General features: G+C 35.1%; 1 protein-coding gene across 3 annotated transcripts in view; it reads left to right on the forward strand.

Annotated features, from left to right (window-relative positions):
* GARNL3 (GTPase activating Rap/RanGAP domain like 3) overlaps positions 1-18,825 on the forward strand; it is a 223,633-nt gene that overhangs the window by 62,833 nt on the left and 141,975 nt on the right. For all 3 annotated transcript variants that reach the window (XM_031954321.1, XM_031954322.1, XM_003757155.4), the window contains one exon: positions 7,447-7,511. In XM_031954321.1, coding sequence (XP_031810181.1) covers positions 7,447-7,511 — 65 coding nt within the window. The remainder of the gene's footprint in view (positions 1-7,446; positions 7,512-18,825) is intronic.

Below are 18,825 nucleotides of genomic sequence, written 5' to 3' on the forward strand. Positions count from 1 at the left end.
TGCTGAATGAATTGAGCAGAACCAAGAGAACATTCTACACAGGAGCAACAAGATTATGTGATGATCAACTGTGATGGGCTTGGCCCTTTTCATCAATGTGATGATTCAAGACAGTGCCAATAGATTTGTTATGGAAAATCCACATCCATAGAGAGAACAGTGGAGACTGAATGTGGATTGAAGCATAGTGTTTTCACTGGTTTGTGGTGGTGGTGATTTGTTTGCTTTTTTTCTTTCTTGTGTTTTTTTCCTTTTGATCTGATTTTTCTTGAACAACATGATAAATATGGAAATATGCTTAAAAGAATTGCACATATTTAATCTATATGAGATTGCTTACTTTCTTGGGGAGGGAAGATGGAAGACAAGAAGGAAGAAAAATTTGCAAATCAAAATCTCACAAAAATTAATGTTGCAAACTACCTTTATAAGTAATTGGAAAATACTATGAAGCAGGAAAAATGTTATTCCTATCTTATTTTACATGCCAAAATCTCTCTCTCTTCTTTTCCCTCCTTTTTTTGAAGAGATCTATCCTATATAACAAATAGTATTTTTATTTATTTAAATTTTTTATTTTTCTAAAGAGTACTTTATAATTGAATCTATATAAGGAATTTTTGTGTTTTGGGATACTGATTCCATCATTATAATTTTCTTTCATATATTTATTGTTTCTATTATTTGTTCTTTGACTTACTCATTTCTTAGGATTTTATTGTTAGTCTCCATCTGGATCTCTGTCTTTGGTTTGTGCTTCCTAAATTGATTAATCTATTTATGTTTTATGGTCAGTAAAAGATGTATTTACTATTTCTGCCTTTTTATAAATTGTTTGCAACATTTCTTTGCCTTAATAGAATCCATTTTTTAAAAGTGTCATGCGGTACTGAGAAATATGAAGAGGTCCAAGTCCCAGTTTCCCAAATATTTGTTGAATCCATTTTTTCTCCTTTGTTTTACTTAATGTTAGAATTGTCTAAAACTCAAAGTGAGATATTCAAATCTACCATTATTATAATTATTGCTTTCTGGGTGTTCTTGAAATTCAATTAACTTTTACCTTTATGAATTTAGATTGTAAGACATTTGGAGAATATAAATTTAGTACTAATAATGGGTTATTATCTGGTTCCTTTCAACATTATGTAATCTCTTTATTTTTCTCTTTTGATATTGTGAATTTTTGATTTATCCAATAATATGGATTCTTTTGATATCATCTGCATTTTAAGTCATGTAAATGCCTCTGACAACACATAATTTAAAGCAAACTGAAAGAGGGTGAGGGAATGAGGGGTTGCTCGAGTATTTCTTCAAGTGGAATTTCTAGAAAGGAACATATCACACTCCCAATTCTCTAGACTTTTCTATCTCCACCCCACCAGTTTTCTAACTCTGGAATAATAATGATGATAGATAGATAGATAACATTTATAGAGTGCTTTAAGGTTTACAAAGCACTTTGCATGTATTATCTCATTTAATCCTCACAATAACTCTATGAGATAAATATTATTATTATCCCCATTTTGTAGATGAAGAAACTAAGGCATAGAGTGGTTAAGTGACTTGTCCACGGTAATACAGCAGGAAAGAATTAGAGGCAATATTTGAATTCAAATCTTCTGACTCCAAATCCAGTACTCTATCATTGGCTCCATCTAACTACCTTAGTTACCTCTCTACTCTCTCCTCTGATTAGTGACTGCCTCTCCAGAACCTTCATTTAAGGAAGTGTCCAACCCAGCCATAATCCTTTCCCAGCTCCACTCACGACTCCTGATTATTTAAATAACTCTAGGAATTGGCACTGTTAGTAGAGAATATAAAATCCTGTTTGACAGTCAAAGCCTTTCATAACCTGGCTCCCTTCTGTCTTTCTAGTCTTTTTATAACTTCCTTGTTCCAGAATACTCCCCCACCTCATACTCTGTGTTTTGGTGACACTAACCATCCCTCTATCTCCCCAGTTCTGTTCATTCTTGCTGGCTTTCCATCATACCTGAAATTCTTTCCCTCCTGATCTCCTCCTCCTGGCTTTCTTCAAGTCACCACTAAAATCACAGCTTCTGCAAGATTACCTTTAATGCTACTGCCTTCCCTCAAAAGTATCTATATAGCATGGTGGAAAAAGTGCTAAGGCTAGAGTTAGGAAGACCTGAATTCAAACCAGACATTAAGTACTTACTAGCTTATAATTCTGGGCCCAAGTCACTTAATCTCTATTTGCCTTATGCTGCCAACTGTAAAATGGGGCTAAACATGGCAACCATCTCCCAAGATTATTTTAAAGCTCAAGTGAGATAATATTTGTAAATCACTTAGCACAATACCTGAAACATCATAGGCACTTAGTAATTGCTTGTTTCCTTCCTTCCTTATTTGTTTTATCCAGTTTATCATATATATATATATATATATATATATATATATATATATAATTGTTTGCATGTTGTATTTCCCCCCCCCCCCAATTAGACTGTGAGTTCCTTGAAAGCAAGAATGTTTGCCTTTCTTTGTATCTCTGGTATTTAGCATAATGTCTAGAACATAGCAGGTGCTTAATAAATACTTGTTGACTTGACTTAGAGTTTAGCTGTAAAAAATAGAAAACTATGGGACAGTAGAGTAGAGTGAAGAATATTTTTGGATGGGGAAGAGTATAAAAATGAAAGCCATAAATGTTGAGAGACTATGGGTTTGGAGTGTTGTATAAGCTATTAGATGGTTGATGGGGTGATTCATTTGCTGAATGATTTTTTAATTCTTTTTTTCTTTGTTCTAAGAGATGACTCTTTGAAGGTAGAGAGAACTATATTGGGGAATGTAGGTATGTAAAAACTAAAGGTACCAATAACATTTGATTTTTATTTAAATTAGAGAGCAGAGGGGATGATTGTGGAATAAGCTGCTAGAAGAGCCTTGAGGATTCAATGATATAAGTAGAAAATTTGATTTTGGTGAAAAGATGCATTATTGTCAGAGACTGAAGACAGTAAGAATGGAGAATGATGTCAAGGTATTTTGAGATATAAAATAGAGGAAAAGAGTGAGCTTCTAGTGAATGGCATTAATTTTCTCAATAAAGTAAGAGGCACAAGATCATCTGCTGAAAAAGGAGGTGGGAGTATTGTTGGAGGCTTAAAAAGAATAGAAAAAATGGGAACAATATCTGTAAGGATTTCATGGAGAATCAATTAAGAAAGAATAAAATGGCAAAAACACTGTTGAGATTAGATAACAAAAAGATATAGTGGATTCAAGACGCTTGTATAGTCCAGCACTATTCTGCATGCAACATGTAAAAGTGGAAAAAGCAGATAATGGGATTACTCTGGAATGATGTTTATTTAGCAAAGCCAAAGTGATGAAAGAGTTCAACAGTTATGAACATGTAAAACAGTATACAGTTGAACTTGTTAAATAGGAGTTCAAAATTGAGACAGCCAAAATAGGAGTTACGGCCAGAGAAAGCACTGAGGGATAGAGAGATTAGAAGTTCAGTTTGGATAAAGAATAGTTTTAGAAGAGTGAGTTGCAGAGAAAATTGGAAGGAAAGGAGTTTAGGGTCAGACAAGATAATTCTTATTTTCCTAATTCCAGATCCAGCACCCTAACCACTTTGCTACCTAGTTGCCTAGGAGGATCCACTAAATGCTAGAGCCCTTCCTCCAGTTCTTTTAATATCTCAAAAAATGCCAACTTAACTCTTGGGTTATCCATCTCCTGTCTGTCATCGTAGTTTAGACATGACTGAGCTTCAGATCTATGCTAGTGAAGCACCAATGACTTGAGGGCCGGTAGAAAATTCCCATCAAGATCTGGATATGATGATATATCTGAACAGAACAATTTCAAAGGATAATAGATTGTCCATTGTTAATCGTACTGAGAAAGTCTAAAAGTGGCATTGGGGAGCAAGAAGTATGCCGGCTCCACTTCCTGGCACTTATTTCAAAGACCTTGACAAAAGATACTGATCAGCATTTGAAAAAGAATGGTCAGTGATGCAATATATTTTTGGAGGAAGTTGGGAGCCAAGTCTCTACGAATCCAAAATATGTAAATAATGCAAGAGGAAAAGATCATTTCTAAAACTATTTTTTTATTTTATTATAGTAACTTTTTATTGACAGAATCCATGCCAGGGTAATTTTTTTTACAACATTATCCCTTGCACTCACTTCTGTTCCGATTTTTCCCTCCCACCCTCCACCCCCTCCCCTAGATGGCAAGCAGTCCTATATATGTTGAATATGACCTAGTATATCCTAGATACAATGTATGTGTGCAGATCCAAACAGTTTTCTTGTTGCACAGAGAGAATTGGATTCAGAAGGTAGAAATAACCCGGGAAGAAAAACAAAAATGCAAACAGTTTACATTCATTTCCCAGTGTTTTTTCTTTGGGTGTAGCTGCTTCTGTCCATCATTGATCAACTGAAACTGAATTAGGTCTCTTTGTCAAAGAAATCCACTTCCATCAGATTACATCTTCATACAGTATCGTTGTTGACGTATATAATGATCTCTTGGTTCTGCTCATTTCACTTAGCATCAGTTCATGTAATTCTCTCCAAGCTTCTCTGTATTCATCTTGCTGGTCATTTCTTACAGAACAATAATATTCCATAACATTCATATACCACAATTTACCCAACCATTCTCCAATTGATGGGCATCCACTCAGTTTCCAGCTTCTAGCCACTACAAACAGGGCTGCCACAAACATTTTGGCACATACTGGTCCCTTTCCCTTCTTTAGTATCTCCTTGGGGTATAAGCCCAGTAGAAACACTGCTGGATCAAAGGGTATGCACAGTTTGATAACTTTTTGGGCATAATTCCAGATTGCTCTCCAGAATGGTTGGATTCGTTCACAGCTCCACCAACAATGTATCAGTGTCCCAGTTTTCCCGCATCCCCTCCAACAATCATCATTATTTTTTCCTGTCATCTTAGCCAATCTGACAGGTGTGTAGTGGTATCTCAGAGTTGTCTTAATTTGCATTTCTCTGATTAATAATGATTTGGAACACTCTTTCATATGAGTGGTAATGATTTCAATTTCATCATCTGAAAATTGTCTGTTCATATCCTTTGACCATTTATCAATTGGAGAATGGCTTGGTTTCTTATAAATTAGAGTCAGCTCTCTATATATTTTGGAAATGAGGCCTTTATCAGCACCTTTAACTGTGAAGATGTTTTCCCAGTTTGTTGCTTCCCTTCTAATCTTGTTTACATTAGTTTTGTTTGTACAGAAGTTTTTTAATTGGATGTAATCGAAATTTTCTATTTTGTGATCAATAATGGTTTCTAGTTCGTCTTTAGTCACAAATTTCTTCCTCTTCCACAAGTCTGAGAGATAAACTATCCTATGTTCCTCCAATTTGTTTATAATCTCGTTCTTTATGTCTAAATCATGGACCCATTTTGATCTTATCTTGGTATACGGTGTTAAGTGTGGGTCCATGCCTAATTTCTGCCATACTAATTTCCAGTTATCCCAACAGTTTTTGTCAAATAATGAGTTCCTATCCCAAAAGTGAGGATCTTTGGGTTTGTCAAACACTAAATTGCTATAGTTGACTATTCTGTCTTGTGAACCTAACCTGTTCCACTGATCAAGTAATCTATTTCTTAGCCAATACCAAATGGTTTTGGTGACTGCTGCTTTATAATATAGTTTTAGATCAGGTATAGCTAGGCCACCTTCATTTGATTTTTTTTTTCATTAATTCTTTTGAGATTCTTGACCTTTGAATTTTGTTGTTATTTTTTCTAGATCATTAAAATATTTTCTTGGAAGTCTGATTGGTATAGCACTAAATAAATAGATTAGTTTAGGGAGTATTGTCATCTTTATTATATTCTCTCAACCTATCCAGGAGCACTTGATATTTTTCCAATTGTTTAAGTCTGACTTTATTTGTGTGGAAAGTTTTTTGTAATTTAGCTCATATAATTCCTGACTTTCCTTTGGTAGATAGATTCCCAAATATTTTATGCTGTCGACAGTTATTCTGAATGGAATTTCTCTTTGTATCTCTTGCAAAAAGATCATTTCTAGAAGTGGAAACTCTTTAACAACAGATAAGGCATGCTAGGAGAGAGAAAAGAAGATGGAGACTTGGGAAGGATAAGGCTGAGTTGGGAGAAGAATAGAAACAATGAGTAGTGGCAGGAAAAGGACATTTTTCACACAAGTGTCCAACGGTTTCGTTATCAGTGGGATTAAAAAAGTCCAAAGGGTGAGTTTACTAGGCTTCCTCAGGGAAAATATAATAATTCATAGGAAAAACTACTTGCATATTTGATCCCTGCCTGTGTGTGTGAGAGAGAAAGCTAGTTCTCTCTCCCTCCCTTTCTCTACCTCTTTCTTCCTTCATTCCTCCTTTCTTACTCCTTTCTTCCTTTCTTCTTCCCTTCCTCCCTCTCTTTTTCTCCTTCTCCTTCCTTTCCTTCCTCCCTCTCTCCTTCCTTTTCTCCCTCTCTCCCTTCCTTCTCCCCTCTTCCTCTCTCCCCTCTCTCTTTCTCTCTCCCTCTCTCTCTCTTCCTTCCGTACCCCTCCTCTCTCTCTTCTCCCTCTTCTATCCCTATGTTCCTCCCTCCCTTTCTCTCTCTGATGCAAATATTTGTTTTTGGAATCATAAAAAGCCTTCTAGTTATTCTCTTCTATATATGCATGAACCCCTTCTAAAAGAAACAAGAAGGCTTGGGCCATGATATTCTCAGTATCCTAAGGATTTCCTTCTTCCTCTACCCCCCTATCTCTTTCTTGTCTGTCTGTCTAACTCTCTCCTTCTCTCTTTCTTTCTCCCTAGCTCTTTCCTTGTATTTAAGAAATTGCTGGCAAAGAAATGAAAGTGTGTTGAAATTAGGTGTTTCAGAACACATTTTTTTATTGTTGTTAAAATAAAAAAAAAAGTGTGTAATATCCTAGGTAGTTAAAGTGTATGTATTTTGGTGTTTGTATGTGTGTATGTACATGTATGTAGAATACATGAGACATGTACATACACACATACAAACACAAAAATACATTTTATAATCAAGACCTGGGGAGTTTATTTTTAGAAATCTTTGAGCAATAGGTCACTAGGTACCACAAAAGGTTTAGACATTTTCTTGCTTTGTGTGATGGATACAAGAAATGAGGGATAGATAAGCTTCTTGTTAATTTTCCCTAATTACCTAATGGTCTGATTAAAATGTCTGCCTTTGGAATCATAAAAGCATATGTCTTCTGGTTCTTTTCTTCCATATATGTATGCACCCTTTTGAAAAGAAATAACTCTTGAGCCATGGGATTCTGAATATACATTTCTATATTTAATTTCTGTGAGGCTCAGGCACTGAGAACTCCAGATAGCAAGGAAAGACTTTAAATGAGGAGCAACTAGTTTGGTTTCATCCTGTATTGGTGTTTTATCTTTACAGGGTACCCAGAAAATATGCCTCCCCTACAGTCCCACAAAGACACTCTCAGTGAAGTCTATTTTAAGGTGAGTGCTCACAATGAAAAAAAAGTTACTGGAAGTTTTCAGTTTTTGTTTCTATTGTGTTTCTTACCCAGTGGTTTCTTATTCATATATTTTTCTCAGACATCACTACCAGTATTTAGTAGCTCAGTTTGAAGTCAGTAGAAGCATCATTTTCAATGTTGTTTCCTGTATTTATCTAATTGTGTGATATCCTCTTTAAATTATAGTTTCCAGATGAGAAAAATGGAAATGATTTCAATATTGATAATAATAATAACAGCTAACATTTATATAGTGTTTTATCATTTACATGCTTTACATGTACATACATGTATTTATGTTAACTCATTTGATCCCCACAACAATCCAGTGAGGTGGGTACATTTTTATTCTTTTTATAAATGAGAAAATTGAAGCATAGAAAATGACTTGGAAGGTCACACAGCTATTAAGTGTCTGAGGCAGAATTTGAACTCAGATCTTACTGATTCCAACTCCCACATTCTATCGACTTTAGTATCTACCAATTTAAAAATATTTAATTTAATACTTCCTTCATAGAATGGCTATGAGATCAAACGAGAGAATGTTTGTTTTTAAAACATTTTGCAAACTTTACATATCTATATAAAAGTCAAACAAATAAAATAGTAGAATTCCAGGATTAGAAGGAATCTTAGAGAATCTTGTTGTACAATGATTTCAGTCATGTCTAACTCTTCATGACTCCTTATGAGAGCTTTTTTGCCAAAGATAGTGGTTTGCCATTTTCCTTCCCCAATTCTTTTTACATATGAGGAAACTGAGGCAAACAAGATTAAGTGACTTGCTCAAGGTCACACAACTAGGAAGTGCCTGAGCCCAGATTTGAGCAGAGAGTTGAGTCTTCTTGACTCTAAGCTCAGCACTCTATCCACTGTACCACCCCTAGCAGGGGTCATCAGGTTCAGCCTTACCCAAAACCTAAACCTATAATAAAAATTACAGGTCGTTATCAAGCTTCTTCAAGTTCAGTCAAGATGATTTCTCTACTTGTTAAGGAATTGCATTCATTTTTCTTCTAATTCTAATTGATGGAAAGTTTTATCATTGTATTGAGTGAAAGATTACCTCATTATTCTTAGTTCTCCCTTTTTAGAACCAAACAGAATTAGTCTAATTTTTTCTACATGACATAATGTCAAATGTTTGAATGTATTTTTCATTTCATATTCCTCCTCTCAAGTCTTTCCTTTTCCAGTCTTAATATCCTCACTTCTTTCAGTTTATCCTTATATGCCATAATTTCAAGTCTGCATATGAAATTGGTAACCTTTTTCTACAAAATTTATTAGTGTCCTGTCTAAAATGTGGTATCCAGAACTAAACATAATATTCACTATAGTCCCACATGTACAGAAAACAGCAGGATTATCACTTTTCTTTGTTTTAGAAATTAGATTTCTGTTACTAGAAACTGAAATAGTTCATTAACCTTTTTTGGCCTCTGTGTCATATTAATGATTCATTAAACTTGTAGTTAGATAAATTCTCAAGTCATGCTTCCAATTTCTTTATTCTCCAATTCATCCTTTCATAGAGCTGTCAAGGTGATATTCTTAAAACGAAGAGCTGACAGTGACACTTTCCTATTGAAAAATCTTGAATGAAAGCTTATTGCCCATAGGATAAAATACAATAAATTACAAATTATTACAAATACAATAAAATACAAATAAAATACAAAAAAATACAAATAAATTTAGCATTTGCAGTTCTCCAAAAACTGACTCCAGCCTAACTTTCCAGACTTTCTCATATTTACATGTTCTTCATTCAGTTGAAACTGGCCTGATAGGTGATATTTACCATCTGTGATATTTCATTCCAACCTGACTTCCTCCTTTCCCTTGGCTTTGTAACTTTGCACAGAAGGCTATTCCTTCCCTTTCTCTGCCTTATAAATTTTTTATTTCCTTGAAAGTTAAAGACAAGTGTCATTTCCTATAGGAAGTCTTTTCCATATCCTTCCAGTTCTCCCCATCTTGAAGTTATTTTTTATAACTTTTCATATATTTAGAATTTATCTGTGTACATATTCATTTTTCTTTAGGGACAAGTACAATTTTATTTTAACTTTTGTATCTCCAATGGTTAGTATAGTACTGTGCATAGAGTAGATACTTTATTCAGGTATATTGAATTGAATTGAAATATTGTCAGATACTTGTACTAATTTATTTTTCTTATTTATCTATGTGGTCTTGATTATTTAGATTACACATGATCTGAATGCTGGTTCTATCTTTATCATTTCCTAACTATATAACTCCAGACAAATGATTTCCTGTCTGAGTCTCCATTTTTGCTTTCTAACAGCAAAGATAGCCCAAGATCTATGTCCTGTTGAGCTCATGTCTCTGTAGCCAAAATCCTTGCTGCTACTTGGCAGAATCTGGGGCACTTAACCAAGCAGAAGAGGCAAACTGTTGCCTTTGGCCTTTTTAAATCCAACTAAAGATTATTGACATCAAGGCTAATTCTTCTTGTAGGCTCCATTCATTGTTCAGACAGACCAGCACTGTTTGTTTCATACAAAAATAGCACAGATAGTAAATATCACCTACCAGACCAGCTGAATGAAGAATATGTGAAGATGAGAAAATGTGGAAAGATAGGTTGTGTAATGTTCTCATTTGCTTTTCTGAAGGTCTTGGGAGCTGCTTTCATTTCAGTTGAATAATCACCATGAGAACAGTCAGGGATAAAGTCCAAATCCTTTATTATCTCCTTCACAATATTGTTTCCTTGCCTGGGGCCCTGCTACCTTTCTTAGAAACATTCTGGAGTCTTGGTTTCAGTGGTGGGAGCAGGAGGACAGGCCAGCCACCACAAGGCTGCTGAAGATGGAATGAATCTCTCTGAATCCAAGGGCTTATGCTTCAGCCTCCAGCCACCACAAAAGTGAATGATGGAATGAATGTGTCTCTGGGTCCCTTCCAAGTCTATGTCTGGCCCTTCTGAGTCTTTCTCCAAGGCCTTCTGAGTCTGTCTCTGGCTCTGACAGTCCTTGGTCTCAGTAGGGGAAGTGCAGGAGGCCAGGCCAGCCTGGGGCCCAGGCTAGCTTTCTTAGAGCTCCTGCCTCCAGTCCTCCAGTCTGCTTGTCTTTGCTGGCTCTGACTGTGGCTGAGTTTGTCCAGCTTATATGCTCTCTTATAATTACATTATCATTGGTGTGAAACTTGTAGAACTATATTAAGTATTAAGTACATGTACTGAACTAGAGAACTATTTAGCACCATGCTAAACTAGATAACCATTGTCTTTACCAATTCCACAGACTTAACACCTTGTAAGAATTCTTGTTTCAAGTTCAGAGGTCTGGCCCATAACAAGGTTGGAGTCAGTTTTTGGAGAACTTTAAATGCTAAATTTAGTATTTTTTAATTTTATCCTATAGGGGAGCCTTCCCTCCCCTGTAAAGTAGATTTCTAATTGGGAAAGAGGTTTTTGAACCAACTTAAAACTTGCCATCTTACTCTCAGGGCCAGAAGCAGAAGCAGGATTATTATTAGTGGAGAATATGAAAAATATGCTTTCTCTTTTTTTCCTTTCCTTTTTTTTTTTTTTTGGCTGAGGCAATTGGAGTTAAGTGACTTGCTCAGGGTCAGATAGCTAGGAAGTATTAAGTGTCTGGGGCCATATTTGAACTCAGGTCTTCCTGACTTCAGGGCTGGTGTTCTATCTACTGTGCCACCTAGCTGCCTCCTTGAGGTTTTTTTTTTTAATGAATTTTACTTAGTATATTTTCAATGGCTGACTATAGAAATTCAAGTCATAGAAGACAGATATACTGAATACTCAGTGCTTGGGGCAGCTTTGGAATAGGGATAAATCTAATATCCCATGCTTAGTTTTAAAAATTAAAATGTACGAATACAAGATGGGAGGGACATAGTGAGATAGTAATTTGTATGAGATAGCATAGTGTATAGCAATTTCCAGAAAGACAGGGAGCTTTAGCGGGCTTCAATAGAATAAAATAGAAGGAGGCCGAAGAAGTTTGAAGTAATAGGGCAGATGTTACCAAATGTAATCACTTTACTAAAAGCTCTTCACTGAGCCCTGCATTTCTATCCCCAGTCTGTGTTTGGATTAACACCTTTAACTTCCAATTCACCAAGAATCTTAGAATTGTAAGGGACTAGAATGGTATTGTAGCCCAATTACTACTGAAAGCAGGAATCTGCTCCACAGCACTCTTGACAACTGATTACCTGGCCTGTGCTCCATTAGGGAACCTTTACAGGAAGACTTTCACTTCTGGACAACTCTAACTCTTGGGAAATTCTTGTGTTGGACTGATTTGTGCCTTTCTGAAATTTCCACCTGCTGGTTTTGTCCTCTAGGCATAAAGAGACCAAGTCCTATCTCTGATTTGACAATGTTTCCAACATTGGACAAGGTACAGTGGAGCTACCACCTCTTTCTTTACACTCTTCTTTTTAATAACTGTCTAAGATCATGTAATATTTTATGGTTTCTATGCCGCACTGTTGACTCATACAGAACTTGAAGCCCACTAAAACTCCCTGTCTTTCTGGAAATTGCTATACACTATGCTATCTCATACAAATTGCTATCTCACTATGTCCCTCCCATCTTGTATTCGTACATTTTAATTTTTAAAACTAAGCATGGGATATTAGATTTATCCTTATTAAATTCCATCTTAATAGTCTTGGTCCATCATTCTGGACTATTAAAATCTTTTTGAATCTTGATTCAGATTATCAGTTATTCTTTCTAATTTTATGTCATCAGCAAATTTGAAAAGGCTGTAAAAATATACTATTAATGGCAGAGCCTAGACTGGAATTCATGTCTTTTGAATTGTAGTCTATTTATTCTCACTATAAATGTATCTGATTGGGCCTCTGCCCAGCCTAAATGTGCTTCTAATCTCCATATCTCCCCATGTCTTGTCAAAAATACATGAGAATAGACATAATAGTTAACATATTCACAAGGCCTAATGCTTATTTCCTTATTTTCACTTTTCTTAGCTGCATAAGTGAGCCTTTAAATTATCTTCGGATCAAAGATTTAGAGCTGCAAAGTCTTCTAGTTCAACCCCCACATTTTATAGATGAGAAAATTGATTACCACAGAAATGAGTCTTACAGTATCTATATACAGGCAGTAAATGGCAGCAGTAGGATTCAAATATAGTACCTGTAACATCAGATCCAGTGCTTCTTTCATTATTTCATACATTCTTAATTTTTCCCTAAAGCTTAGTTTCCTGTAAATCATTTCAGTCTCTTTAGATACTTCGTCCTTTTTTTCCTTATCAGAATTATTTGCATTTGTGTCATAAGGATTTCAGTCTTGAGAATCTTTCTCAAATCATTAGAGATTCATTGTCATCGTGGCTTAAATGTCTTTCATCTGAATTCTTTCAAATCTTACAGAATGACTGGTATGTAACAATTGAAACCATTTAGTCTGATCAAATAGCAAGTATTTATTAAGTCCTATACATACACACACACACTTGTGTGCACGCACGTGTGTATATGTATGCCAGGCATTCTGCTAAGTGTTGTGCAGTCAAAATAAGCATAAACAGTCCTTGTCCTCAAAGGGCTATCATTTTACTGAAGAAAGAATATAAATAGAGTAGAGTAGGTATAGAAGTAACCTTAGAATAGATGGCACTAGCCACTGGGGGTACCATAGAAAACATCTTGGAAGAAATGGCATTTGAGCTGAGTCTTGTAACCAAGGATCCAAAGTGGGAAGATAAAAGGAGAGGGCATTCCAGGATAAGGAAACAGTCCAGTCCATACTTGAACAGGAACCCCCTCCTCTATATTCCCCCAAAGTAATTATTTTTAATAATGTTTTATTTTTTCCAATTGCATGTAAAAACAATCTATAACATTCTTTTAAAAATTTTTCTGAGTTCCTATTTCTCTCCCTTTTCCCCTCCTCCTCCTCCAATGTATTACACATATGTCCCAGAGAGGGTAAGTGATTATATATAGGTTATAAAATGTTTATAAAATTAAAACCAAAAGAAAAAGAAAGATGTTTCCTTATTCTGAAAGAAGTCTCAGATAAAAAAAAATGGAAAAAAAGAAAGTGAATATTTGATTCCATCAGTTCTTTCCCTGAATGTGGATAGCATTTGTCACCATGGAATTATCTTGGATCATTGTATTGCTGAGAAGAGTTAAGTTATTTACAATTCATCATCATACAATGTTGCTATTATTGTGTACGATGTTCTCCTAGTTCTGCTCACTTCACTTTGCATCTGTTCTTATTAGTTTTATCAAGCTTTTCTTAAATCATCCTGCTCTCATTTCTTAAGGCTTATTACTTCATCACAATTGTATACTACAACTGTTCAATTTTTCCTCAATTGATGGGAATTCCTTCAATTTCCAATTCTTTGCCACCATAAAAAAGCTGCTATAAGTACTTTTGTACATATATATACTTTTTCCTTTTTAAAAAAAATTTCTTTAAATACATACTTAATCATGGTATTAGTATACACAGATTTATAGCTTTTTGGGTATAGTTCCAATTGTTCTCCAGAATGTTGGATCAGTTTGCAACTCCACCACCAGTTCATCAGCCTCCCAGTTTTCCTATATTCCCTCAAACAGAAAAAAACAAACATTTTTTTCTGTCATAATAGTCAATCTAATAAGTATGAAATGGGGAAAAAGTAATTATTCAAAATCAACTTAAACCACCTATACTTTAGGGTAAACTATCTTCCAAGGAAACTCATGGCACTTTAGGGCATCTCTAATTCTTAGAAAATGTTTTTCTTACGTTAGGTATAAATTCTGATTTTTCTAACTTTTACCTATAGCTATATCCTCAGATGTCAAATTTTTCCATATGATAATTGTCAGGTCTTCACTAAGTTTTCTTTTCTCTAAACCAACCATTCCCAATTCATTTTGTCATTATGCCTATATTCTAATGTCTGGTCTCCTATTTAAGGAATTCTTCAGTTCCTTAAATATAAAAGATGCTTACTGTTTGTTGAGTTGAATGCTTGTTGCCATCTTATGAACATGCTTAAGCTTGTCCTTACTACCAGAGCTTAACATAAAAGACTGACTAGAGAAAAGACCACAGAAAGAATTATCTTTCTTGGACTAAATTTAATCCCTATTTTAACGTAGCCTATAAGGTCATATAAGCTTTTGTGGCTGTCTTATCACACTGTGCAATACTGAATCCTAAAACTCCCAAATCTTTTTATTAAATTGTTTGAACTTAGGTACAATAAATTCTTTCCACCCAAGTGTACTTAACTTATATTTATCATTACTCTATTGCATCTTATCAAATTTATTCCATTGACATGGCCTATTGAGGTGTTGACTTTTGAACTGTTTCTAGACCATGTTGCCTTATTCTGAGCTGTCTGTCATTCCCACTAGAAATTAGGACTCTATCCTTGGGACCACCCAGAGCCTCAGTAAGCTAGATCTTGCCTATATCTAGGCTTTCCTTCACTTTCCCTCACTTCACATCTCCAAAACATGCTGCCTCATGTGTATACCACTATCATCACCCATCAAACAGAGACTGTTTTACTTGGTTGTATTTATATCAATCAGCACTGTACCTGACATATAATAAGTGTTTTATAAATGTTTTTTTCTATCAAGCATTTTATCTTTTGCAAATTTTATAACAATAACATCTTTGTCATAGGATCTGTCAAGTATATTGGATATGTCTCATCTGAGGGCCAGTTTTGCTAAGTTTGGTTTGATCATCATCAAAGAATATGCACCTAGAAAGTGACTCATCTAAAACATCTACTATGGGATGCTGGAAAGAAAGTATGGCATAGCATATTGAGATCCAAGGGAAATCCTAGGTTCAAGGCCTGCTTAAACTCCCATTTCTCCAGGCAATTCTCTAAAATTATAAGTTGCAGATCAGTTGCCAGCCTTCATTGATATAAGGAGTTTCCTAATGAAGGAGCTTTGGAAACTAATTAAAATAGTTCCCCACCCTAATTTTTTTTAAAAAGGCCTCATTAAAAATAAAGGAGAGAGATATTGAAAGAAGGAGAAGAGGGAAGAAAGGAAAGGGGGGATTGGGAAGGGAGGAAGAAAGAGGGATGGAGAGGGAGAGAGAATGAATCAATCTGTTTTCAGACACAGTTTCTTCTCAGAGTATGGATAGGATTTTTCATCATAAATCCTTTAGAATAATTTTTTGGATCATTTTACTGCGAGAATAGTAAAATAATTTACAGTTGGTCATCCCAGAATATTGCTATTACTTTATATACACAGTACATTTCACTTTCCTTGAGTTCATGGAGGACTTTCCAGGTTTTTTCTGAGAGCATCCTACTCATCATTTTCCATAGAACAATAATATTCCATGACAATCACATACCACAGCAGCCATTCTCCAATTGAAGGACATCCCCGCAATTTCCAGTTTTTTTTTCCCCATGAGAAGAGAGCTGTAACAAATTTTTGGTACATATAGGTCTTTTTCCTTTTGTTTTTTAAATTAAATTCATGCCTAGTAGTGGTATTGTTAAGTTAAAGGATTTGCATGAAATTATAGTCCTTTGAGCATAGATAATATCCTTTGATCATTTATCAGTTGGGGCATGGCTCTTACTTTTTTTTTTTTTATAAATTTGACTCAGTTCCTTCTATGTTTGAGAAATAAAGCCTTATCATAGAAACTTGCTTCAAAATTCTTTTTACAATTGCTATTGCTAACTATATTTCCCCCATTTATTCTCTCTCCTTTCACCCCTGTCCCTCCTTAAAAGTGTTTTGCTACTGACCACTCCCTCCCCTACTCCCTCTCATTTATCAGCCTTCTCCCCTTCCCCTTCTATTTTTCAGCAGAGTAAGATAGATTTTTATGCCCATATTGAATGTCTGTGTTATCTCTTCCCTCTCCTTCCCCTCCACTATAAAAGCCTTTTTCCCCCTTTTTTTGTAGCATTTGATTTATATTATTCCATTTCTCTCTTTCTCTTTCCCCCAATACATTCGTCTTTCACCCCTTAATTTCATCATTTAAAAAAATATTATCCCTTCATATTTAACTAACACGTATGCCTTCTATCAACAGAGATATATAACATATATGTATTCCTTCAAACTGTCATAATAATGAGAACGTTTTAATGAATTACAAGTATCTTCCTCCCATGTAGGAATGTAAACAGATAACATCTTATTAAATCCCTTAGGATATCATTTTTCCTGATTACCTCCTTATGCTTCTCCTGAGTTCTGTATTTGAAAATCAAATTTTCTATTCAACTCTGGCCTTTTTATCATGAATGCTTGAAAATTCTCTATATCACTGAATATCTACCTTTTCCTCTAAAGGAATATACTCAGTTTTTCTGGGTAAGTGATTCTTGGTTATAATCCTAGCTCCATTGCTCTCCAGAATATCACACTCAAAGCCCATGGTCCTTTAATGTAGAAACTGCTAAATTTTGTGTTATCCTGACTGTGTTTCCACTATACTTGGATAATTTTTTTCCTGGTTATTTGACCTGGGAGTTCCAGAATTTGACTATAATATTCCTGGAAATTTTCGTTTTGGAATCTCTTTCAGGAGATGATCAATGTATTCTTTCCATTTCTATTTTACACTCTAGTTCTAATATATCAGGATAATTTTCCTTGATTATTTCTTGAAAGCTGATGTCCAAGGTCTTTTCTTCATCCTGACTTTAAGGTAAAGCAATCATTTTTAAAATATTTCTCCTGAATCTATTTTCCAGGTTAGTTGTTTTTCCAATGACATATTTCATAATAAAGTCATTAGCTTTCATTTGCTCAATTCTAATTTTTAAGGAATTCTTTTCCTTAGTGAGCTTTTGTATCTCCTTTCCCAAATGACCAATTTTGCTTTTTAAGGTATTTTTCTCCTCATTAGTTTTTTACATTTCCTTTTGCCCCTCTTTCAATTCTTTTCCTAATTTTCCTTCTAACTCTTGATTTTCAAAATTCTTTTTAAGCTCTTCCAAAGCCTGCGTCTAATTCTTATTTTTCTTGGAGTTTTTGGATGTAGGATGACTTTGGATGACTTTATCTTCTTCTGAATGTGTGTTTTGATCTTCCTTTTTATCCTAGTAACTTTCAGTGGTAAGAAATTTTTTTCTATTTATTGTCTGTTTGTTTTCTTAGTCTATTATTCAGCTTTTAACTTTGTTAAAGTTCTGTTTCTTTAGAAACAGAGCACATTGTCCCCAGCTTCAGGAATTATATGCAGCTATCCCCCGAGATCCTTCTAGGGACCTGATCACAAGCACTCTTTTCTGCCCTGCAACTATTAGGAATATCCCCTCCCTACTTTCTGAGGCTGGGGCTGGGGCTGGGACCGAGGCCAGGGTTATACTGGCTCAGCCTACTCTGGGGCTGTATTCTTCCCCCTGTTGCTTCAGACCTTTTCTGCTGACCTTCCATGTCCTCTTTGGTATCTCTAGGCTGAGAGGTCTGGAAGCTCCAAGTACTGCTGCTGAATCAGAGGTCCCTAGATCCATTTCTACTCCAGTGGTATGCACCAGGACTGTATGGTGGACTTGCACCCTGATGTCACAGATCTTTTCTGCTGACCTTCTAAATTGCTTTAGACTGAAAAAAGTTCTTCTCCATCTTTTTGGGTGTTTTGATACTCTAAAATTTGTTTAGATTCATTATTTAAAGGAATTTGGAATAGTTTGGGGGAGAGGTTGGATGAATTCCTGTCTTTATTCTGCCATCTTGGCTCTCCTTTATATTTATTTTAGATTTAGAAAAAAACTATAAAGATCATCTGTTGCGTCCTGCTTTCTAAATGCCCCAAGTTGTGGTGACAAAATATACCATATCTTTCTAGAGCCCCTACACTGAGGTGATTAAGATATATCTTCCTAGTGGAGAAGTGATGAGGGGGGGGACTCCATTTTTCCACCATCCTCAGGAGTCCTACCTGATAATTATAGTTTATTTTATTCTTTGTCCTCTTCCAATCTTTTCCTCCCAGTTAGGTTTTGTTGCCATTGTTTTGTTTTGTTTTGTTTTTTAAACAGTTATAGTCAACACATAGGGTATGTTGTTCTAATTCTTCTATTTTCTGTGACTTTGAGCATCTTTCCATAATTATTTTTTCACAAAGATGCTCCCTTATATAGGTCTACTGTAATTTCTTCATCCATTCTCCAACTGTTAGTTGTTCCCAGCTTTTCTACTGTTAAAAGTAAATCAGCTATGGATATAAATAGTCCTTTTTTCCTTTTAATAATATATTTAAGATGTTGTTTCCTACATTAGGATTTCTGGAT

Source organism: Sarcophilus harrisii, chromosome 2 (genome assembly GCF_902635505.1).
Source record: "Sarcophilus harrisii chromosome 2, mSarHar1.11, whole genome shotgun sequence".
NCBI classification, from domain to species: domain Eukaryota; kingdom Metazoa; phylum Chordata; class Mammalia; order Dasyuromorphia; family Dasyuridae; genus Sarcophilus; species Sarcophilus harrisii.